General features: G+C 41.3%; 1 protein-coding gene across 2 annotated transcripts in view; it reads right to left on the bottom strand.

Moving 5' to 3' along the window:
• Window positions 1-1460: 1460 nt before the first annotated feature.
• LOC133350306 (ATP-binding cassette sub-family C member 8-like) overlaps window positions 1461-25696 on the bottom strand; it is a 98202-nt gene continuing 73966 nt past the window's right edge. Inside the window, exons 34-40 of one of the 2 annotated variants that reach the window (XM_061564510.1) lie at window positions 21410-21518; window positions 18022-18125; window positions 15641-15774; window positions 11975-12037; window positions 9844-10031; window positions 6079-6133; window positions 1461-1550 (exon numbers count right to left, since the gene is read on the bottom strand). In XM_061564510.1, coding sequence (XP_061420494.1) covers window positions 9894-10031; window positions 11975-12037; window positions 15641-15774; window positions 18022-18125; window positions 21410-21518 — 548 coding nt within the window. In that variant the 3' untranslated portion in view covers window positions 1461-1550; window positions 6079-6133; window positions 9844-9893. Of the gene's footprint in view, window positions 1551-5976; window positions 6134-9843; window positions 10032-11974; window positions 12038-15640; window positions 15775-18021; window positions 18126-21409; window positions 21519-25696 lie in introns of those variants that run through there. The other variant, XM_061564509.1, reaches the window with a different exon arrangement.

Raw genomic sequence — 25696 nt, 5'->3', positions numbered from 1 at the left:
CTGGAAAGAGTTGAGGCCTCCCATCGGTCGTGTGTGCCTGGGGACTACGATGATAAGGGCTGTGTAATGAACCGCATGCATACGTTTAGAGAGTAATGGCACAAAACACGCAAAATGTGGGTGGAATTCTGATATGATAATTGGACGTCTTAGACATGCCGGTCCAACAAATTACAATTTTACGATAAACGGCTGATAGTTTTGGGATATCTGTTGTATTGTCACACAATATAAGATAGTGAAGGGATAACACATTTGAAGCTGGTGTTTCCTTTACGGCCGATAGTCATTTTACACCCGATCCACATATTGTTAGGGTATCCTATAAATGAAAAGTACATCCAATTAATAGACGATATCACGACACGGAGTATGAAGCAATACACGAACACGCGTTACTATTCCACAATATTTGGAACAAATATGAGAGTACAATAGACTTTTGTCGTAGAATTTCAGTAAAACTCGTAAAAACTGCAGTCAAAATTTAACTACAGTCAAATAAACAACAGTACTTTATGAGAATAGGGTTTTCCCTTTTTTCTGTCAACAAAACAGGTGTTAAGTTGTTAAAACACCAAACTGAAACCTTTAACAAGGAATCATGTCTGCATTAACCATAATACTTGTAGGTTAAAATGCAAAAAAAAAAACACATACTCTGATAATATATGCATTGTCTTTGAAACTGATTGGTCCACACCAGAGACATCTTTCTTTTGAGCCTCGTCTCAAACCGTGTTAGACCAGAGGACGCCAAAAGGCGTACAGCACAAAGACAACGCACTATCAGAGTAATGAGAGCTCGGGGTGAGCATCATGGGACCTACTTTGCCAGTACTTTACCCAAATTTGATTAAAACCAAACAACTGCTAGCATTTGCGAGCCTACTGTTCCTACTGTGCGTTTAGAGATTGTCAACAGCATAATCACCACGTATGTCGCCTTGTTAGAGGGAGTAAAATGCAGACTGAAATACGCCATGATTTTTGTCCATTATTTTGCGGCCGTCTCTTAGCCATACGTAAACATGGCAGAGATGTCTGGACACCGACGACATCCACAGTGGCTGTGGCCCCTGGTGTCTATCTTCCGATATTATGAAGCCACAGGAGCTATGCACTTTTAAATCTAGATTGAAAATTCCTTTATTTAGAGCTGCTTTGTGTGTTTAGTTTGTTGTGTTCCCCCGCACCTCCGAATCGCACAATTGCCTACATACGGTGCGGAAGTTCAACATACGTAGATGCATGAGGACGGATGGCAAATCCTCAGCCCTTGAAGCATTTGCCTTCTTCAGCCTTGATCAATTCTACATGTTGTCACCGGGTTCAAATTGTCAAATTCGCCAGTAGCACTGTGGAGCAAGACCAATCTCAGAATCTTGATTTATACTGGAGGAATCCGATGAGTTCTAAAGCTCTTATTTCACAGATGCCCAGTAGACATCTCTCCAGGGGTTGACTGCAAGGCTGCAGCGGGCTCTGTCCCGTGATAATGATGGGTCTGTGAGCACACGGCAGGTCGTGGTGAGCCCCGTCTACAGCACCTGCCGGTCACAAGAACAATGTTTCAGTCTTGCGCGTTAGGTGGAAAAAAAAAGCAAATTACGCGCGGACCCCTGCCATTGAACATTAACTCAAAGTTATATCATGTCACGTGGGATGGGGGCTCCCTGCGATGTATCAAAGAGTTACATTTAAGATGAATGTTTGAGCAGTGTGCATAAAGTGTATTTAGAATGTGTTTCAGCTCGCCAATGTAAGGATAACGATGCGTTTATAGCGTGATCATTTCTGTTATTTGCTTACCGTGATTGAGACTGTAAAAAAACCGTGCCTTGCACAAATAATGTACGGCAATTTCAGTGCCAGTTATTTCAATTCGAAATATATCAGTACAATTTAAAACAAACTGGATGGTTTATTTAAAATGTACACTTATAGGCTTGCGTACAAAACAGTAAACACTGTGGTGTGAACACAAATATATAACCGGTACTTACAACCAATTTACGAATGAGACTGCAATAAAAAAAAAGCCACGAGAGCTTCACATTATACCTACTTTTAAAACACAACCTTGAAGCAGTAACCATGCATAATAGGTGAACATTTATTAAAATACATCTTTTGAAAATGTTGTGAATTAAATTCAAATAACAATTATACAGAATGCACATTCTTTAATACTGTTATATTTTGTGTAGATAACAACGTTCATCCTTCTGTCAATTCACAGCGGGATGAAGGCTTCACCACACCGTGTCAGCAATGGGGATTGTTTTGAGCATACTTCACCATGCTGACACAATGCGGGCTAGTGAAGAGAAAGGCCCAGTATTAATTCAAATACCACTCACCACCTACTCATAATCAATCTCATATTTCTAAGTTCATAACACAGTGTGTTAAACGCTGTCGCAACGCTCACCTCCACTGCACATTTTAATTTCCCATTTGTGTCAATAGCTCAAACTTTTATTTCAATGAATGTAAATAATTGGATTACAATAATTGTTTTTTTTTCACGTTATTTTGTCCAGCAGGCTTGTGTGGGCTTCTCAGCATAAGGCCAAGCTAAAGAGGTTGAAAGTCACGTAATATCATTTTAAGCACCAATTCACTTTATCTCATCTATCTGCAGATGCTGGCTGTGAATATGTTCAAGTATGATTTGTACAGCCAGACCAGAGCTTCATAGCCAATAACTGTTAATGATATTCCTCTGGACATGTGTCCGGATGTTGTTCCTGTGATCGAATATCATGAGGTGTAAACCGTTGTTTACACTGGACAAAATGTTTATCTGGCAATTCCCTATATCTTTAAATTTGGAAGACTGAAGATAGTGCTTGCACACTGTGGTTTCATGTTTCCATTCCACTGTTGGTGTCAGATAATAAACAGCTGCTTGATGATGGCTATTTCTCGTAGAAGGGACCCAGCCAGTATTGTGTCACTGCAATCATGGGAAAAGCTGGGATTCTCAAGGCTGGGATACAGCACATTATTGATTGATGTTGCTAAAACACCCTAACTTTGATAGCTCTTGGTGTGATATGAAAATGGTCTCATTTAATGTCCAATGTTGAAACTACTTAAACTGATGGTTCATCGGCCCAATTTTGGACGTACCACTTTATGATCCACAATGCATTATTGGTTTAAAAAAATAGAAGACCAAATGACTCGAGATGTCCCCATGCCCGACCTCATCAAATCTCGAAAGCTTTGCAGGTCTGAGCTGCATAGCACTTGGATGGACAGCGGCTTTGTTGTGGGCAGCAGACAGCAGTGCGATTAGTGCGGTTGGCTACGTAAGGTGCGAAAGAAGTTCAACGTACAGACATACAAAAGCTGTTGTTGTACTCTATGTCAACACTCCCACATGTGTATCCCCCACTGTCACCAACTGCCAGTGAACTGTGTCTGGTATGGTCAAATAATTCGTACGACACGTACAACATGGGTAGGTCCTCTCACCCAGCAGTGCATTTACAAGAGGTTTTAAACACTCCCAGCTTCCCGCCTTCATCCGTGCATGTAAAATTGTATTTTTCATACACTCCACAGCAATTAAACAAAAAAAACATCATGCAGACCGTGTCGTGCTTTGGCAAATATATTCAGCATCTTTATTTTAACGTCAAATATTTGCGGTATAAACTTAATGAAGGCTGTTGCTGTGAATTGATGATAAAAAAACATGTCATGATATCTCGTATGAGACATGAATGTGACTACACTCAAACGAATAACACAGCTGAGTAAATAAGAAGCGTTGAAATTAGGAATTGAAAGTTGTTATATTGTTCGACATTGCTGGAACATTTCGCTACGAAAGTTGCAGCAGTAAAAGCTATTGAACTTGTAAAAAATTAGTATGAAGCGCACACAAACATACACTATTTATGAAGTGTTATTAGATTAGAAGCTATAAATAGAGTGAAAAAGATTACGTATTTCTGCCGAAATGTAAGATGCACGACAACAAGAAAAACAACACGTAGAAGCCTATTTGGTGAAACCATTTATTTTGGCTTAATTCTTTACAAAACCAAAAGAACAGTTAAATTTTGGCTTATGCATATTCAGCAATGATATGCGTGGTGTATGTGTAGTAGGTTCGAATTAGGTGCACACACACTCAGCTTGGAGGCAACACTATTTATTAAACGGTAAATAATATAACACTGTACATGAGGTGGTGACCACCTTCCTCAACTCACTAACACTCTGGAACGCGACACAGACTGGACCAGGCAGGCAACGGCCTGCCTGGCCCAGGACGACGACTCGGGACTTGACGACCGATGATGTCTTCACTTCGGAGTACAGTACAACCGCCTTGCTCTGCGTTCACACCACGCTTATATCTGCTTTGGCGTGGCCGGCTCCGTCCAGGCGTGGCTGGCTGTCCAGGCCACGCCTCCCTTCCCAGGCCACGCCTCACTTCCCCCACCTCTGGGAAGGTCCGGATCCCTCCAGAACGTGACCCCCCAGGCACCCCCTTGGGGCCCCCAGCCCTCGTACGGGCCAACACAGTAGTGACCGTTCTATGTCACTACATATGAAAGCCAACACGTTCGACATTTTGAATTATTGTGACATGGTAATAACTGCATTGTCTGTTAATAATTTTTAATATCGGTATGCCCCATTTTATAAATAAAATCACAAAATTGGAGGATAGATATTACTGTAAATAATTGAAAAGTAAAGATACACATTTCATGAATCATAAACAAATGTAAGAACAAATAATGTACAAAAAAAATCTGCAAAATAAAGCTAACACAATGAGAACCAGACAGAAACCCACTACATGCACACAGAATATATCCCTTTCAAGGCCATGATTTGTAAATATGCAACAAGATTCTAGAAAACGTATACTTCAATATATATTTAAAAAATTATTTTAGTGATTAAAAAAAAGGACTACACATTGATCTTTTTCCAGGCAGTAAGTGCTTTCTTGTACTAACATGCATGATATTTCATGAAAATATTTACGTACATTTTGTGCACATCTAACATTTACACTTTCGGATGTCACGGAAACAGAATTCGATTAAGCTCAGACATGGGAAATGAATGCACCCACGCATTAATTAAAGCTGCATTGATGGCAGCTTCATTTGGGAAAGTGCATTAACGATTATCATACAATCATGGGGGTTGCAGTGAACGTAGCAGCAAATACAGGAAAGGTGTCAAATTTGTACACGCAGTCAACTCGTGTTGTCCGTGGCTTAAGACCAATTCTGCTCATTATCATCCTACAAATACAGCATTTGCACAATTGCATTTGCACTGCCAGACTAAAAATAAGCATGAATGCACAGCTGTGTGGCTCTCAAATGGGACTGTTCCATGTGGCATCGAATTAACACCAAGCCCTCACAAACGCATACGTGTACTTGATATTTTTTTCCAAATTATCCTAACTAGACTAGCAAACAACACAGGGCTGTCTTAATGGACTTTACAATCCATCATTGTAAACCCAACAATGAGCATTACTTGTGTACATAAAGTTTTTTTGTGTTAGATCGCGTATATAAATATGTTGTTAAACCCACCACTACAAAGCCATTTAGTAAGATTTGTTATATAAACAAAACGTGGCAATTAATTACTATTTGAGCACACCATGACAAGTTTAACTAATTGGCATGTTTTGTTTACGTGACAAATCTCACTATTTGGCTGTGTCGGGTGGTGGCGGGTTAAACGACACATTTATATTTACGTGATCGAACCCAAAACATCTTTATTATGGATAATATTCTTAGGTTTTTTCGGTAAAGTCACGTAGGTAAAATAAAAATTACTAAACGTAATAATAGAAAAAATATAATTTTATTTTTATTTTATTTCTATTAATACTTTTAGTTATTTTTTATTTAGTAATTTTTTATTTTATTTTTTTACCTACGTGACTTTACCGAAACAACCTAAGAGTATGAATCCTTGCAGTCACGAAAGCTTCAAATCTAGAATGGATAAGCTTGGTCGCGAAAGCCCATGTGTTAAACGGTCTACTTGTGTGTTTTTAAATGAGAATCGTGCCTGAAATTGAGTTGAAAACCGGAGATGATGACAGCATCCTGGCTGGGTGAGGATTCTGGGAAAACAAAAGAAATACATTTAAACGTGTGTTTTTTTCAACGCATATAATTTATTACTACACTGAGCAAAACCAGGTATGGACTTCTAGAAAAATTAATTGCAAAAAAATTTCTACGCTAAGATTGATTGTAAACATAGCCATAAAATACAGATTATTTAGTTTTTTATCACATCATAAAGCTAGCATAGCATATTGACAATGGTCTTTGTTTATAACTGCCATATTCTGCGGATTACAAGATGCTCTGGAAATGAGGATGCATTCCAAAATGTGTGCTTGGTGTAAATAAAGTTATACAATTCTGGTTACACACATTATAAGAAGCACCTCCTACTTCTGCTTTAGAATAAGATAACATTTGCGTCTTAAAATCTGGAGAAAACGCTAGTTAATGGTTATACAGACACGTGCTACCTTACAAATGTATTTACAATGCAGCAAATAACATACGGTACCGACAAATGACTTGCCATAGAAATATAATCCCTTCAAGGTTATTTTGACTATTCCATTACACATTGGAATTGTTTGACTTGATAATCTGAATAAAACATTTTGAATTCAACACGAATTCAAATTACCGTTCACGATGTTCTGTGAAAAATAATGAAGGGTCATTGTTGTGAGCACAGACCACATTTTTTGCTGCTGTTTTTTTGACGTTCCACAGATATTCTGAAACGTGGAGATCTCTATCTGGCAGATTTACGAGCTCAGTGGCTGTTGTGTTTGTTCATAATGTGTATTGTAAGAGATAGCTTTAATAAAATACTACCAACCATGACAAGTTCCTTTTATTATACAAATTACAAAACAGGAAAACAAGAATTTTTTCAGATTCTGAAGTGTCACTTTGCATATGAAGAATTTAAGGAAAAAGGGGTTAAAACAACATCCATTCATTACAAAATAAATCATGCTGGTTATAGTATCAATTAGGGTATTCTTGCGTTAAGCGGCGAGGGTTTCACATGGGTATGACCTCATGATGGTATCAATTGTCATGAAGACATGGAATGCTTTTAAAGACTCAAAAGGCTTCCTCCCGAATATAATGTTGGGGACTGGAGACCATGACTGCATAATTTAGCTCGTCTTTTGAGCCCACGCAAACACGTGCACATTGCAATTTTCTGTTATAATATAGCCAGAATTATATTCACCTAGGTGGGTTGTGCAGCGGTAATGTGCAAGGCTCACAACCGGAACGACGCGAGTTCAAATGCAGGCCAGGGGTCGTCCACGCAGCCCTTCATCCAACCAGAGTTGTGGGGAGGTCTATGGGAACTGTCTTATGGCAAACATCATCCCTCCCTGCCATAAGAATGAGGATTTTCCACCACTGTATCTGGACCACTTGTTTTGCCATACCTTCAACTTGCTGATTAGTGCGGGTTGGTGAAGGGGGGGGGGGGGTGACCCGGGGGGGGGGGGTGTTGCAGTGACCCAGGACTTGTTAAGATTTGATGCTGATGTTCGCCATGGCTACTATGGCACTCAGGTTGGCGGGTTCCTCGTGCTGAGCACGAACCACTGCACCATGACTCCATTTTGGAAAATGGCCACACATAGCAAAATTGTACACAATTGTTCATAACGACAATAAAAAAAAGAACGTATGTCAATTGACAAGTTATTTATGTGATCAATTACTCTACCTATAATCGGTTGGATTACTCAACTCATCGGATAGCACGAAAATAGTTGAGGAAAAAAAGTCTCGGCTACGTTCTCACATGTGACACTCGACGGGAGGTAATGGGCAGGACATCAAGGTCCTTGCACTGTGATATGAACCCTGCCATCTGAGTTCGATTTCTCGCCATGGCTAACATCAGTGATGAGTGATATCTGCATCAGTCTTCGGCACCTCCTTCACCAACCTGCACTGACCAGCAAGGTGAAGTATGGTCAAACAACTCTCGTTACCAACATAGCATTGAGATGAGGGCTTCATCCAGCAGTGGATTGATGGAGGGCTGCACTACGTGCCAACAAATAGTGAGCATCTAAAAATAAATAAACTTCACGTTACGAGATAAGATCTCATTAAGACAATATGTGTGCCTTTTAGGGGGGAGGCAAACAGCTTTCCGAAAGGAAATGAACCCTGGGTTCAACTAAGGATATGCACTCCTTGTCAGAAATAGCCTATCCATCTGTCAACGCTTCAACACAGAGGTCATCGTACAGAATAATAAAGCCTATCGAAGTGGTCACATATTTGTATATTTTTCCAATTCGGGAAATCGGTTTACAGAAAATGCTATTTAATCTTCCTACCTGGAAGTACGTACTCTTAGTCCTTGGAATTTTAAGCATTTTAACAACCCATATGTCACCGAGACTTTAAATATTAGTTATAAATTGGCATTTCCATGACATAAAACAGAGCTGTTTTCTTTACCCAAGCAATATCCATTGATGTGTGTGACAATGGAAAGAACACCACAAGGAGGTATATAGGCTCTTGCTGCATGGAATGTAGATATATGCAATTAAGTAATTGTGCTTTGAGTAGGATTGCTGAAATGGAGCCAGGCTTAGAGTCACAACAGAAGCTTAGGGTTTAAGACCACTGTCAGGGTTTGCATGCGTGATAAATTCAGGATTGATGCTCGGGTCACGGTCAGGACGAAGGAAACATTTAAGGATAGGTTTATGGGTAACTAAATAATTCACTGCACACTATGGAGTAGTTAGGGTTACAGGAGGGCATAGGGTTACGTTTATTGCTAAGATTACGATCCTGGTTCGGATTACAGTGGTTCTCATATGGCTCTACGAACGCGGCCATCGCCGAGTTAGAATCCTGGCCACAGCTGACGTCAGCGGTGAGTGAAATATGGACCAGTCCTGGGCACCCACTCTACCAACTCACAACGATCAGCATTGCGAAGATAGATTTGTGGTGAAGATAGGTTTAAGGTGACGATATATTGATGGTGAAGACAGGTTAAGGGTTAAGTTCAGTAGTGTATTGTATTGTATTGGGATTGATGTTTTGGTTTTAACGTCAGTCAGATATGGATTTTACAGAATGGTTAGAATGCTGTTCAGAATTAGAGTGAAAATTATGGCTGTGATAGATTGAGGGCTACGGTTACAGTCAGGGTCAAGGATAACTTTAGGACAACAGCTATCATTACCCTTGACTTGACACATAGCTTAGGGTATCGATAGTCAAGGGACAAAGTGAGACCAAGTGGCGGCTGACAGCATCCAGATGGCCGACCGTGCCAGTTTGAGGTGGACATGGGCCTCTCTACTCTAGTGTCATGGATTCAAACGAGTGACTGTCTGGAATGGAGGACGCCACGACTGTTTGCCGGTAAAGTGCAATAGTAGTCGCAGTGCTAGTAGCTACCATTGTTATCAGGAGAAGTATAATTAAAATGAAGTGATTTGAAAAAGTCACTCCAGATACTCATGAACCCCACGTGTGTTTTATATGTGACAATCGGACACCTGGGGAAAGCGGTGGTGTATTGGTTACTGCGCTGCGCTATGAACCCGGCGACCTGAGTTTTATTCCCGGCCACGGCTGACATGAGTGGTGATATCTGAACTTCTCTTAGGTGGCCCACTTCACCAAACGTGTCGGCCAGTGCGGTAAAGTATTGTCAAAACAACCCCCCACGGATGACATAGCACGAGGAGGCCTTCATCCAGCAGTGGATTAAGGGTTGTCAAAATTCAGTTACCTGCCGACTTCATTTTGTCCACGGCTCCCCACGACCTCGTGTCCGCCGTGTCACTTATTGGACTTGACGAGGGATGAGAAGATGGTGTCGGGGTCGGCGAGCAGATTGGCAGGCGAGTCGTTCTCCTCCAGCAGGCCCTGATTCAGCACCAGCACCACGTCTGCATCGAGGATGTTGGCCACCCGGTGCTGGCCATTGTGAAGAGAGCAAGAGTAAGAGTGAAATTGAGAGGTATAGAAGGTTTAGGAGGTGGTAGATCAGCCAGAATAACTGCTTTAGATTTGATAATTGTTTTTTTACCCTTTTATCTGGCAACAAAACTGACACATTTTTTACAAGGAGTCATGTTTGCATTAACCACAATACCTGCAGTCGGAATGCAAACAAAAAACATAACTCTGATAATGAATGCACTGTCCTTGAAGTTGATTGGTCCACACCCGAGACAGCTTTCTTTAGAGCCTAGTCTCACATTGTGTTGGACCAGATGATGCCAAAAGGTGCACAACTCAAGGACAATGCACCATCAGGGTATGAGAGTTCGGGGTAAACATTTACACCATTGGAACCTCATTTGCCAGTATTGGAACCTCATTTGCCAGTAGCAAATGAGGTTCCAATTGTGTAAATGCTTACTCCGAGCTCTCATACTCTGATGGTGCATTGTCCTTGAGTTGTGCGCCTTTTGGCATCATCTGGTCCAACACCATGTGAGACTAGGCTCTAAAGAAAGCTGTCTCGGGTGTGAACCAATCAATTTCAAGGCCAGTGCATTCATTATCAGAGTTATGTTTTTTGTTTGCATTCTGACTGCAGGTATTGTGGTCAATGCAAACATGACTCCTTGTAAAAAGGTGTCAGTTTTGTTGCCATATAAAAGGGTAAAAAAAATTATCATATTTTGCTACTGGCAAATGAGGTTCCAATGGTGCTTCAGATTTGATGTAAAAAAATATGGGACAGTGCAGGAGGAAGAGGTGAAGGATGATTTTAGTGCCATTGCTTGGATTTAGAGTAACGGACAGCCGGATGGAGAATATTTTTGATTTGACAAATGACAAAGGATTATACAATGTCATAGAGCTGACAGGAGGCTATTGATGTTCTGCTCCCAGACCATGTAGAGACATAGTGCAACACTCGCTTCAACTCTTTGTATTCAGGTATTCTGTAGCTTGCACTGCATCCTATGAAAATGTTGCATTGGGTAAGAATGCTTCACCTATGGCCCAATCACCCAGAAAGTACCAGCAGACCTCCGAAACTAACCAGTTTTGAGCTCGGATAGTGTCTGGGTGAGTGACCACCACGTGTAAAAAACAGGTGTTGTAGGTGTTGTCGGCAGTAGAGGGCAGGGCACAATAAACCCATTGTGTTTATATAGTTCACCTACCTTCACTAACCCACACTGACCCACGTGGTGAAGTATGGTCAAACGACCCTCATGACCCGCACGGTATGGGGAGGCCCACATCCACAGCAGTGGATTGACAAATGGGCTGTACATGCACAAGATCACTTCACTTCCTTTTGTAAACTTGGTTAGAAATAAATGTATGCAGTGACTTTGGCAATGTTTTTGATCAGACCGTGTTCGTTTTCAGATTGTGTGGCTGCCATAAGCCAATTTGTTTTCGTTTGACCACATTTAGTTTTTTCACCATTGCTTATATTTTCCTAATCTAGTCACTGTCCTTCAGGAAAATGTGTTACATATTTTGTAAATGTAGAATTTTAACGTGCAATTCACCTTCTTTATTTAGCCTTATTCAATACAAAAAAATATTGTTAAATTTAGTCGGGATTTGTTACATGTAAATGTTTTTAAAATGATGCAGTGATCTGATGTCACCCAGGTCACCGTTTCAAAACCAGGCAGTGGTGTTTCATGCGTCTCAACGGGTTTATTTTATTTCCCAATTAAATAAAGGTTTGGAAGCGGCACCACCAGCGCGCCTGATATGTTTCACACGTTCAATAGCTGTCAAATGAATGCATGCTTGACGGGATGAAAACACATTTTGACAGCCAGCACATAACCACAATGTTCACAATAAAAATTATATGGTGTTTTTTAACCGTTAAGTTTGTAGCAAGCATGCATTTGGAGGCTTTTTTTATGTATACTTACCGCTATCATCACCACTGTTCTGTCAGCAAAAGCCGTCATAACAACCTTTTGCAAGATTTTCTCCTGAATGTAAAAAAAAAGAAAGTGAGAATTCCTTATTATAACATACGCAATGCTTTAATAAGTACACATTTACTTTGGTATACTCCAAAGCATTCCAAGAATAACACGCCAGAGTATCCCAATGTTCAATCGAGCAATCACATGGTGCTCATCGCCAAGGGCAGCCCTGCTTGGGAAAAATCAACTCGATTTAAAGCTTTCGTGACTGCAGGGATTCATCTTCTTGGTTCTTTCGGTAAAGTCACGTAGAAGGGAAGTAATAAAATAATAAAAATAAAACATAATAAAATGATTCTCACGAAGTTTCGGCCACAACGCAAGCAGCCGTCCTCAGGTGAAGACCAGGTCTGTCGGGGAGACAGTGTCTGAGAGACAGCGTCTGAAGTTGTCTCCCCGACAGACCTGGTCTTCACCTGAGGACGGCTGCTTGCGTTGTGGCCGAAACGTCGTGAGAATTATTTTATTATGTTTTATTTTTATTATTGCATTACTTCCCTTCTACGTGACTTTACCGAAAGAACCAAGAAGAAGAAAAATCAACTCCTTTGGTAGCACCCAGTCTATCCACGGGACGAAGATTGTTCACTTCCTACAAGTTCGTTTCTCAGTCCGCTTGTCCTGGCGAGGGTCGCGGTGGCAGCGTGTTGAGTAGGGTGGCCCAGACCTCCCTTTTCTACAAAGTGTTGCTTATTTTATTGACACCGGAGGAATGATGGGCTGAGTGGAGTGCCTTATTGCTAGGTCACCCAGTCAGTTGAACATGAGCCGAGGAAAATAAACCTGAAAAGTTACTGAATTCGCTGACAATGCCTAACTGTCATGACCTCACAGGCATACAAGTGTTTGTTTACCAAATTACAACCAATGAATATAGCTTTACCACTCCATATACTCGGAGTATAATAAACAAAACGTGATGCTGTTATTTTATAAATAAATAAATAAACTGATGCGCCCAGTGGAATATTCACTCATATATTCAAAATCACCTAGGATTCATCTTATGTGACACCTCTGATATTGAAGCCTCATATCACATCAGCTTATGACATTCGCCGGGCATTGCACTCTAAATAAATTGGTATACAGGCGTCAGACCTTCACCTCTTCTTGTTTTGTCAGTACCAATGAAGGCTGCGCGTTTTTCAAATTTTGATGGTGCAGCATTATGCTGGTCCAACTGAACAATACCTATTGACCCTGACAGGCTTCTTTGTTTTTAGATAACGATTACAAATGCATGATTCTGTCAGCTCTGCTAATCTTTTACGGAAGCCCTATAGAATCTGGTAATTTGACAGCATTTAATTAACAAGCCTGACTCCGCTGATGTGACCATGAAGGTCAAAACAAGCCCAGAGTTTTGTTGCTTAAATAAATGCCACTAGATAATATTGGTCAGGAAAGCCAATTGGCAAAGCGATTAAAACAATTTTATTTATATGTGCAAACACAGAACAGTAGTATGAGCACATATGATGTTTGCGCCATTCCTATTGCACAAAGGCTGTTACGAAGGCGCTATGTTTATGCCTTGTAAGCTTTAGAGAACATTACTTTTCTCAATGTTTGAGAGTCTAATTATAGCATACAGCTGCTGCTGTAAGCAGTCGTCACTGTTCCTGTTAACTGTCTGATCTCCAATCCATGCTGAATACAAAGCTGCGTAATTTCGGTCAGTGAGGCCATAAGGGACAGAGACCTTTCACCCAATGACCCCCATATCTGAGACTGTTAACCTGATTAGCTTATCGTGCAATCCCAGTGCAATGGAGTGACATGCTTTTTTTCCACTTTTGACAGCAAAGCCACCGCTCACAATATAGCTTTATAATATATTGACAACAAAAATCACAAGACCAACATATATACAATGGGCGGTCTAAACAAGTGGACATACGGATATTAGAAATATGCAGACCCACACATATTTCTTTCGTTTAATACTGGTAGGAACGAAGTGGACCAGACCACCAATAGATTAATGTGTCCGTCCGTCCGTCCGTCCGTCCGTCCGTCCGTCCGTGGGAGGGGTGGTGTTGAGGGTGGTGTTGGAAATGAAAGACTACGAGTCTTTAAATCTCACAGCGTTTCTTGTCAAAACAAACACTTTTAATTAACGTTACACTAGAATACAGTAATTTTTTCTTTAACTCCTCTATACCTGGTCGATATCTCTGTACCGGTACTAAGTATTATTTCCTACCAGCCCACCCCGCAGGGTCCTGTTATATAATAAGTACTCCCGTGCCACCTGTACACTTATTTATTACAGAGTGTGATTAGTACTCAGAGACGGGGCTGTTATTGTTGGCGTCACACACTGTGGTGCACCATTCTCAAAACGGATTTGGCCTGTCTGTAATGCATCATGAGTCTCCTTCTAAAGTGCAAATGAGGTACACATCCATCAAATGTGAATGTTTCACTTGAAGTATAAAGTGACTTAAAGAGGTGGTTGAAATCATTCACCTCTTCATCTCCCCCCCCCACCCCCTTCACCGCCACCCACGGCAATTCAATGAATTTTCACAATATAGGGCCACACTTTAATTAAAGTATACAAATATGTTTTTTTTTTATTCCCGTGGATGGTAGTGCCTCTACTGGCTGCTGGAGTGACATGAAGGCATTGCTTACATAATAGAAAATGGAAAAACATCAATGCGTACAGTTTTCGCGATCAATATCATCCATAATATAGTTTTTTGTTATTAGATTGCGTAAATATATAAATGTGTCGTTAAATCCGCCACCACCCGACACAGCCAATTAGTAAGGTTTGTCACGTAAACAGAACATGCCAATTCGTTACTAGTTGGAGAGCAAATCCACAACATTTACAATCCGAGTACGACGTTTTGCCAGTAATTACAACGAGCATCATCAGGCGGACAGACAGATTTGCTCAATGCTTATCAATGCTTACGAATGCAATTCAGTGATTTGTTTCATAAGCTCATTAATGTACATTATTCCTTATTAGTCGACGCATCGATTCAGTGTGTGATTCTGCTTATCTATGCTCCAGCACGCACTTATTCAAGCATGATGGCACAGCTCATTATACGCAAGTGTAAGCTTGCTGAACGCTGTGGTTAATTCTCCACCCTTTGATTTGCCTCTCCTACTTGTTTTGGAGGGAGTTTTTTTTTACTATATTTGTCTCTTTGGGTTTTTGGGCAATTCTAGAAGGATGGCTCTTCTCTTTTTTGTCAATATGAGCAGCAGTGTGTAATAGTTATGAGATTATGATTAAGCTCTGTGTCTATGATTTTGTTATTCAGCTGGATGTCCAATGCGTGCTACTCTGGTAAGACGACTGCATGTATGTGACACATTCTGTCACGACACATGCCTTTAGTAATTTTAAGGCAGCTTCAAATGACTCTGTTGTTTTAACTGTGTTTTTTTTCAGCTGTATTATTTTCTTGCTCTAAATGCAAGCAAATATCCAGAAAAACCTAAAGTAAAAAAAAACCCATTAAAAAGTCCCCTGGTAGTAAGATACAATTCTTGTGTGTAACTGTACGAGGCACAGCAGAAGCGCGCGATGCAGAACGAAAGGCCCGGTTGGATCGATGAAAAATCAGCGTTGCTCACCGTAGCCATGTCAAGCGCTGCTGTGGCCTCGTCCATGATGAGGACGGCAGTCCGCCTGACGAAGGCCCGGGCCAGGCAGAACAGCTGCCGCTGTCCCACGCTGAAGTTCTCTCCGCCTTCCCTCACCGTGGCGTCTGAGCAGACGGAAGCCTCATTAGGTGCCGCGTTTACTGCCTCGTCAACCATCTCCGTTTCTCACCTCTGCCACTGCTGCTGCCGCCACTGCTCGCACGATGCGCGTACAAGTGATAATTTTTTTTTAATCCCAAATGTCTTATGTGTCAAGCGGAGGAAGTTTAATGAGCGAGCTACTTGTTCGAATGTGACAAGGCTGGCTCAGGTGATTTATGATGGGTAAATGGAGTCCAGTAAATGGTGTGTCTGGGTAATTGGCCTTTGAGAGTAAGGTTTCATATCATTACAATTTCGATAGCTTTGCTTCAACAAAGAGGGTTTTTAATAATGAGCCTTACGTTACAAAGTGTCATATGATTCGAATGCATTTAATTATATCTATAAAGGAATGTGATCTCACACAATGCAGTGCATGGAAGACTATCGTGGATTAAAAAACACAAGAGGATTTACTGGGGAATACACAAAGTCCATCAATTATTAAAATATTTTTTGAATCTATTCATTTATACACGAACTATAAGATTATTTTTTTCTCAATTTCCAATTCTATTTCATACATCCTGTTGCCAGGATTATAGAAACATGGGTTGAGATTACTCTACTCAAATAATCTTCACATATGAGGCAGTGGTGGCTAAGCGAAAATAATGGTAAAGCTTTTATAAATATATTCATTCCCATTTGCTACTCTTCTTCATTCACAAAATAAAATCTGTTTCTTTTACTGATAACATAACCTACACACATACAAGCAGTACCAGCACCACATTTGTCAACCCCTCTCTGCGGTTCCATGGGGCTACGCTTGCTCTGCCTGTTGGGAACCAGGCCTGGGATGGGAAGGACACGTGACTAACATGGGCAGGGTCTGCTCGGAGGTTCATGATGTGGGGGTCGTGATTTCACCCAAGTTTCCAATTTGTCTCTTCACTTCAGGATATCATCTGGTTCATATTATTTGGACAGTCTCGTTTGCTTCCTTTATCTAAATTTCATGGCAATTTATAGTCTATGAAAAAGGGCCATTGCTCGAAATATTGCCTATTGTATATTATATTCTTGGTTCTTTCGGTAAAATCACGTAGAAGGGAAATAATAAAATAATAAAAATAAAACATAATAAAATAAAATTCTCACGGCGTTTCAGCCACAACGCAAGCAGCCGTCCTCAGGTTTTTCACCAGGGTTTTCACCTGAGGACGGCTGCTTGCGTTGTGGCCGAAACGTCGTGAGAATTAAATTTTATTATGTTTTATTTTTATTATTTTATTATTCCTCTTCTACGTGACTTTACCGAAAGAACCAAGAATATTAATCCCTGCAGTCACGAAAGCTTTAAATCGAAATTTATTGCATATTATTTTACTTTAACATGCTTATACTGACGAATGTGTTTTTATAAACATTGTAATTGCATACATTCTCTGATGAGTTTTCTGGTTGTACCACGTGTTATTCGACAGCTTACTACGTTTCACTTCACGTGCTGGGAGCCCAGGGAGCTGTACTCTACACAACTAAAAGCTATGCAGTGGTAGTAATTGCATAGAACGTTTATATCATTGGAATAAATTGTAAATTCATCTAACATACACAATTACATGCATTGAGTAGAACTGATAATCCATGAATTGTCGCAATCCTCTTCGGGATTGCGGCCTGGCCTCCATCATCACTCTGAGCAGCAGAGAACACTGCTATATGCTGCCGTGGGCCATTGGAGGTATGGCCCCTATGTCATGGAGAACCTCGTGTCATGGATACTTCAAAGGGGCTAGTAAGGATGTCAATGAGAACGCATCAGCTTCTCCTGGCCTTTAGAAGGCTCTCTAGGTCTGGGAAGTGAAGACAACTGGAGCTGGAACAATTAGTCAATTGAGTCAATTAATTTACTGAAAATTGTCATTGCCAATTTTTTCGTGGTGAATGTATTTGGGCCCTTTAAAAATGGCGACTGTTCCCCAAAACCTGCCACCTGAAGGTGGGAAACCTCCTACAAGCCACGCCCGATGTGTTGAGGCTGATGATGCCGATGATATCAGCAATCCACGTCCATCACCTCCCCTTTAGATTAGCGGCACACGTGGAAACAAGATTGAGGGGTTTCTTTCTCCCAACTATGTATGTTCGTGATATCCGATTATTTGAGTAACTGGGCCGAGCAACAGCTTACTTAAACGATTGGGTCGCTCAGCTCTAATGTGAACCCTGGCCAGAGGTTCCGTGCCGTTGTGAAGCCTTACCCAGCCCTCCCGGCAATGCCTTCACCACACACTTGAGCTGAGCAATCTCCAGAGCATCCCAAAGCATGGAGTCCGTGCTGCGAGCCTCGGGGTCCAGATTAAACCTGGGGTGCCAAGAGATTCATCATCCTGCAATTAGGAAGGGATTTTAGCAAAACGACCTCAAGAATTACACTGTGACACGGCCACTCGCAGGAAGCCAGTTATCCTGCGGGGCGTGAAGGTGCAGCCGGCAAAAAAACTGCAGCCCGATTTTGTTAAAAAGAAGGCATTCATCACATACAGTGGGAACATGCAATGTTAAACAAATGTGAAACTAATATTAAAACACTTGAACAGACTGAGGAACGATACGATCTGTTTTCTTGTCTTTTGTACATTCTGGTCTAACTCTCTCACCTCCTGTGTTACGAGTAAAGGCTGCGGATGCCCATTGGTAAGCTGGGCATTTTGGTGGAATATTGAAGGACACCTGAGCATTTAGTGGGGGGGGGGGGGGGGGGGGGGTACTCAGCCTCCTCCCCTCACCCAGCACATCCTGCATCGTGGTGGACGTAAACGTGTGGTGCGATGTTGTTTTATTTTAAAATGCCTTCATTGAGGGGAGAAACCATGGGATGGATTTTCAGCAATCACAAAGAACAAACAAATGGACACATGTCCAGTTCTAGCAACATCTCAATTTCAATTTGGACTTAGTTAATTACCAACCAAACCAACAAAGGAAACCGTCAATTACGGGGATTCGTGTCACCTCTGTGGAGCTTTTGAAAATGAATAATTGATTAACTTGTTCCTATGGTAAATATCGGCAGCCAGGGTTACAAGGGCAATACACTGCATCTTAGCATTGGCATGTTCCTCCAGCTTGCCCAGCCCAGAAAATATCCTCATTAATGCATGCGATTACCAGCTAACGCCAACATATTCATGTTTACAAACACACCCATACACACACACACAAAAGATAAAGATCCCCTGCGAAGCCTACTTAGGCTGTTGGGACAAGCGCTGTAATAGAGCGCCATTCTAATCGACTGGCGCGACACACAAGGGGTGGTGTGGCGAACATGGACCATGACCGACCGACCACTTACGTTTCTCTAGTGCTGATGACCATGTACTCATTTAAGGCCAAGTCGACCTAAAGGAGGCCCAAGACTGGTTTAGATATTTTGGCTATGAGCGGAATTCGAACTCAGGTCTCTGGGTTTGTAGGCAGTGCACAAACCGCAACACAACTCCTTCCCACACAACACATAGACACACAAAGACACAAACTTGCACACAGCAATATACACAAACCAATGACGTAAGTGATGTATGCATGTGCATTTAATGAGAATATCTATACCAAGATTGTACATTCTGAAATATGTTTCATTAATATTGCCTGCTCTGCCACTGCTCCATTAGGTGAGGCGTGCGCATTTAATCAATGGCAATGCTGCAAATTGCAATATAGCAATTTAAAGGTGATTCCTTCGTTGAGATGTGGCTAGGCTGACGAATGTGATGCACACGCGAACACGCGAGAGTGTACATGCACACAATGTATGTACGTGTGTTAAACTTCTTTCGAACCATACGTAGCCAACCGTGCTAATCGGGGGAAGGACAACACAAATGCAGCACGCACAAACACACAAAGATTACCGTATTTACGAAGAAAAAACACGTAATATCATTTAAAAAACCAAAAATTAATCTCTTCAACGATATTCAGGACATTGGCACACCCAGCCAAATGTGTCGGAGGGGACAAATCATTTTGGGAAACAAAATTGATCGCATATGATATACAATAGCTGTCTAAAGATTTCAGGTGAGGGGTGGGGGTGGGGAAAGAGGACATGGGGAGCTACGCCCCCTCCTCCTGAGACACCAATGCATAAAAAGTAGTAGTCATGATAATTAACACATTCCTGCGGAGGAAGCTGGTAGGAACGTTGGGTTGCTCGGTCAATGGCCAGGGTCAACAGCGGCGTGGTGTATTCCGCAAATATGCCCGACTGTGAGGGCGGGCACAAGCCGGCGTGAGTAGGTTAAACATTGAGTTTTATAAGGGCACCATGGGGTGACCAGCCCCTCCCCACCCAGCCCCTCCCCACCCAGCCCCTCCCTCCCCACCCAGCCCCTCCCTGCACGACGGACACAATAATCCCCTGTGTGCTGGTGTATCCAGGAGGTTCCTACCAGTAATATTATTTACAGCCCCTTGCCAATCCACAATCAAATGCTGGATTGAGGCCTCCCCATGCCGTGTTCAGTCATTGCATAAACATACCTCACCGTGATGGCCAATGTGGGTTGGTGAATTGGAAGGGCCCCACTGACGTTAGCCATGGCTGGGAACTGAACATAGTTCCTCTGGATCAATGGCACATTGTGCGAGCCGCTCCATCAGTTCTGATGGCATAGTTAATAATCTCCCGCATGAAGATGAATAAAGATTGGGCCTCACTTCTCAAGCAGCACCCCTCCATGTTGTCATTATATACGGATTATATCTCCTATATCTAATTATTTTCAAATTAAAACCGGACATATACTGCATAATATTAAGCATTCTTAATGCATATCATTCATTTCCCTACTATAATTACTACGGCATATCTCTACGAAAAAAGGACATCCTGTGGTTTGCGTACAGAATGAGAATCAGAAACTTGGGCACTGAAAATGAAAACCAAACTCAAGCGGAAAAGTGCGTTCGAAAATGGTTCGAGGTGCATGCTTGCAATTGCACTGAAACAGAAGCGGAACACGTGGATTATTTCGCATACGCAAGTAAACATCTTATTTACGTGAAGGACCTGTGCAGGACATGGCACGAGAAAGGACGGTGGGCAGTGGTGCTCGACTCAGGATGGAGTGATAGCCATAGGAAGGAAACACAGCCAAGAGGGTGAGTGATGCTATCAGCTCCTGTGCATGCGTTAGATGGATTGTTACATCACAGGACCTTGAGAGATGGCAACAACTTGGAGAAGCTTTCATGAAGCAGTAGGAATTTTCAGTTTCATTTATTAGGTAGAACCCTGCGAGCCATGCGGCCCTTGGCTCGGGTGCAAACGCAAAAAACAAAACCATGAACAAGAAACATCTTAAAGTGACTACACGCAACAGAAAAACAGAAAAATCCAGGAATCACCGATGGCGATAACGATAAAATACGAGACAAACGTTGCGTAACATTATGCGTTGCGAAGGAAAAGCGTTCGGGTGCCTGGTATTTTATTTTTGTGTGAGGTTACACGAAGGGCTGTACGAATTGGATCGCTGTGATGTAATGAGAATTCCACCGCGTTCAGGAAGCTGTCCCCCAGGGAGGGGGAGTGGGAGAGGGGGGTTGGGGGCGAGCGAGCGTGCACGCACGCACACGCACCGTATCGAGCCGCTGAACAGCACGGGGTCCTGCAGGATGATGGAAAGCCTCGAACGCAGCAGGGAAAGCGGGATCTTGGAGATGTCGACGTCGTCGATGGTGATGCTTCCTGCGGAAGAAGCGGAAGAATTTGTTTACGTGAAGGTGCAGCCTTGAGATGTCTTACTTTTGCCCCGGCAGCGTTCATTGGGCTTTGCCTGATAGGGTGGGGATGTATTTACACTATGAGACATCTCCTTTACCAGTGGCGAAATATAGTGATAGGGTTTTACCCTTTCAACTGGTACAAAAACTGACACCTTTATACAAGGTATACTGTGATAGTGTACTGTTTTTGAGTTGTACGCCTTATGGCGTCATCTGGTCCAAAACCAATGGAGGCTGGGCTCTAAGAAAAGTTGTCTTGGGTGTGGACCAATCAACTTCAAGGACAGTGCATATCATTATCATCATCAGAGTTGTTTCTTTTTGTTTGCATTTTGACTGCTTGTGTTGTGGTTATTGCAAACATGATGCCTTGTATAAAGGTGTCAGTATTTGTACCAGTTGAAAGGGTAAAAACCTATTACTATAGGGTGGGGATGGTTTCGTTTTATTTCCATGTGTTTGGGTGATTTGTTTATCTTTTTGTGTACTTTGCACTCCCTATCGTGTTATGGACCGTTTGTTGTTGTAACCTTCTTACCTGCCCCTACTGGGCAACTGTGAAAAAAAGCTTTAAAGCACATCAGATTCATCTTCTTGGTTCTTCCGGTAAAGTCACGTAGAAGGGAAGTAATACAATAATAAAAAATTAACCCGTAAAAACAAAGTTTTTCACTATAAATCCTTCATATGCGTGTTCAATGGGCCACAACCCAGCCCACATTGGTCTTTGAAACGGGCGGCTAGAGTCCTCTCGTCCTCTGGCTTGAGATGGCTGCCACCTATGGGTCAGATGATTACCTGCCATCATTAAGCAATTGGTCATTAAATATAATTTTTTTTTTACCTAAAAAGTGTAACATTTTGGAAAAAAATTTTCACGAAAATAAATTGTCACGCACAACGAGTCTGTGTGCAAAATGTCAGCTCGATTGGATCACGGGAAGTGGGTTAAAAAACGACCGAAAGATTTGCACGGTCGTAAGCGCGCAAGCAAGCAAGCAAGTGAACTTAATATAAAGGATTTAAAAATAAAACATAATTTATTATTTTATTACTTCCCTTCTACGTGACTTTACCGAAAGAACCAAGAAGATGAATCCCTGCAGTCACGAAAGCTTTAAATCGAAAGCCCATCAGATTCTTCCAGGATAAATATATACTCCGATTCTGATTGTATCATTACGTCGTTCAGCAGCTATTGCTTGCCATTGATACACGTACCCAAATGGCAATAAAATGTTCACTCCGGTCAGAGTTGGGAATGGCCTTGAGACGTTGTAGAAGGTAAAAGTACAGCCCTTGCCATTGTCTTGATCACGCCATTACTCGCAGAAGGACCTCCGCTTGAGGAAGCCCCCCAAGAGAGCCCATCTAAAGGATATTTTTCTCCGACTCTTCCACACTATCTAGACATCTTGGAAGAGGTTGGATTAGCGGCAATTTATGCCACCACACGTGCACTGCCGATCATCTGACTGTGGTGTACCAATTTATACTGTTAGAGGGAGAGGGGGAGGGGAATAAGAAACTTGTCCCTTGTTTCTACTCCCGTGTCGGGAGATCGAAATTAATTGGCGACCTCTGATGAGCAAGTCCATCCTGGTGCCAAGAGTTACACAACGCCTTTGTTGATGTAATTACAGCAATTACCGAGCTACGAAATGCATTGCGTGCCTGCTGCTTGCGTGTCGAGTTGACGCTGAATTGTTACCGCAGTCAAAGCGAATAGCCTACCGTGATTAATGCAGGCGAATGGATTCCATGTGGCCTGATCCTAATCCAACAAGGAAAATGCGCCCGACGCACTGATTACTCATGCAAAGAACATGCATTAAAGAACATCCGTAACCAACGGTCTGTTGCGAGTAATCGTAACGTCCATCCACTGAAATCCTCTGCGGGTAAAAATGCAAATACTGTGTCCCATAAAATTAGCCCAAACAGTTGTGGCAGCAGTGCTTGCATTTAGAGCGATAAGGCAGCAGATTCGATGACCTTCTGCTAGATGTAATGAGCTGTAGGTTATTTACTTATTTATTTTAAGAGCAGCAAGCACATCGATAACATGTTATTGTTATGCAAGGGAGAGTCAATGTCACTTGATGTATTAGTTACAGTGTTACACAACTGAAGGGGGAAAAAAGGCTGGGTTTTTTAAAAACCAGATTTTGAAATCTTGCCTGTGAGAACGTGAAAAAAATGTAAACGTTTTCTTTTAATAAATCAGGTTCATTTTAATATTTGAGAAGGTAGAAAATGCTAATTATGACCCACTTGTAACATTTCAGGAGTCATGTTTCTGTTCTATATTATTCTTGATATATCCGAACACAATAAAATAAACAATGGAAATTTTCAGTAATGTTATATTCGCCTCCACCCATGTTGAGAACCCCCGCATGTCAGACTGACTGATTGTTCAGCCACTGTGTAGACCACAATGCTTCTCTCTCTCTGCTGCTCCACTTGGGGAGTGCCTTCTCCCATCATCTCGTTTCCTAAATTCTCATAACCTTGCTTAATTCTAGAATAGTCGGCAACTGTTATCTATTACAACATTAAGAGTGCTGTTTGTTGCTGGAAGCCTGGCATTTTAGTCTGTGGGCCATGTTGCCCAGTAACTATGATAATAATCTTTATAAATAAAGACCTTCATCTGTATGTCTTAAATACCTCTAGGGTACTTCCCGACAAGGTAGAAAGCTGAAGTGTGGTACACAAGTAGATTTTAGGATACAAACAACAGGAAAAATCTGAAAATTTGAGATTTTTATTTTAAGGCCCCAAAATCTCGATTTTAATATAAACATGTTTGTGAGTTCAAAATATAAGATTGCGTCATTTTAGTTTTATAGAACGTTAAACAGTAAATACAATGAAAGCGAGTATCATTGTTCTATATTTTATTGTTTTTGAGATATTTCGGATTAAAGTGGGTTTAAATGAAAAAATATACATTTTATGATGTTCAAATCAGTATAATTCGAAAACGGTAAAAGATATGAGTTTCCCCTCATAGAGTATTACGTTCATACATTTTTGTTCTTTCTCATAAAAAATTTAGTGGTTTCTGATGGGTACGTCTTTCAATATAACAATTTGAATCAAGTCATCAACAATTTGTGTTTTTTTGTGGAAAAATACACATTTTTGTAGTAGTTGTTAGTGTCTGATCATATCAGCTTACTTATTATATTTTTTGAAAACTTTTTCCTGACGAAGACAGGTAAATGTACGAGTAATACATAAAAGACCATAATGTAATTTCTGGTCTAAAGACACATCTCGTTTTTAAAGCGTAAACCAAAGCCGGACACAGTGGAGAGAGCATTGATGTAAGAAGTAATCTCCAAGAGTAAATAAAATCAATCTAAATCCCGTTTTGCCCACTCAACAGAACGGTTATAGGAAATAACAAACCGACGTTTAAGAGGCAGAGAGGTAAAATACATCTTGATGATTTCCTTTTCAATACAAACTGTTGCCTTTAGTTTTCACTTTTTCTTACGTGTGACGCACTGACCACTCATTAATCAACCGCCTTCAAAAGCTGAGCTCACCAATTTGTGACTCAGAGCCCTGATAAAATCAATGTCCATAAAGCATGTAACACAAGCTGCAATGTACGACTGATATATCCTTACATCATAGAGAGTACATGTGCATACATATAAACCTTAAACGAAAATGGTAACATAGTTGTAACATTTAAATACCATGTTATCCAGATTTTAAGATAGGCTGGAAAAGTAAGATGCACCTGAAATTTGTGCCCAGTCTCAATAAACTTATGTAAATATAATTTTCTGCACGCACACTGGATAATAAGATGCACCCCAACTCTTGATGTTTAATACAGAAGGGAAATTTTGCCTTATAAACCGAAGAATACGGGAACTCAAATTCTGAACAACTGGTGATGACAAAATCGAAGCATTTGACAAAAGGAGAGCTTATATTCTTGGTTCTTTCGGTAAAGGCACGCAGAAGGGAAATAATAAAATGATAAAAATATAAAACAATAAAATTATCATGACGTTTCGACTGCAACACAAGCAATCATCATCAGGTGTGAAATCCACGGCAAGGAAATTAGCATTTTTTCAAATTTACCTTTTTTCAAATTTTCTTGCCGTGGAT

This window comes from Lethenteron reissneri, chromosome 33, assembly GCF_015708825.2.
Source record: "Lethenteron reissneri isolate LAM-NWPU_2019-01 chromosome 33, ASM1570882v1, whole genome shotgun sequence".
Taxonomy (NCBI): domain Eukaryota; kingdom Metazoa; phylum Chordata; class Hyperoartia; order Petromyzontiformes; family Petromyzontidae; genus Lethenteron; species Lethenteron reissneri.
The sequence above is the reverse complement of the archived record's forward strand: the minus strand, read 5'-3'. Positions and strand labels throughout refer to the sequence as shown.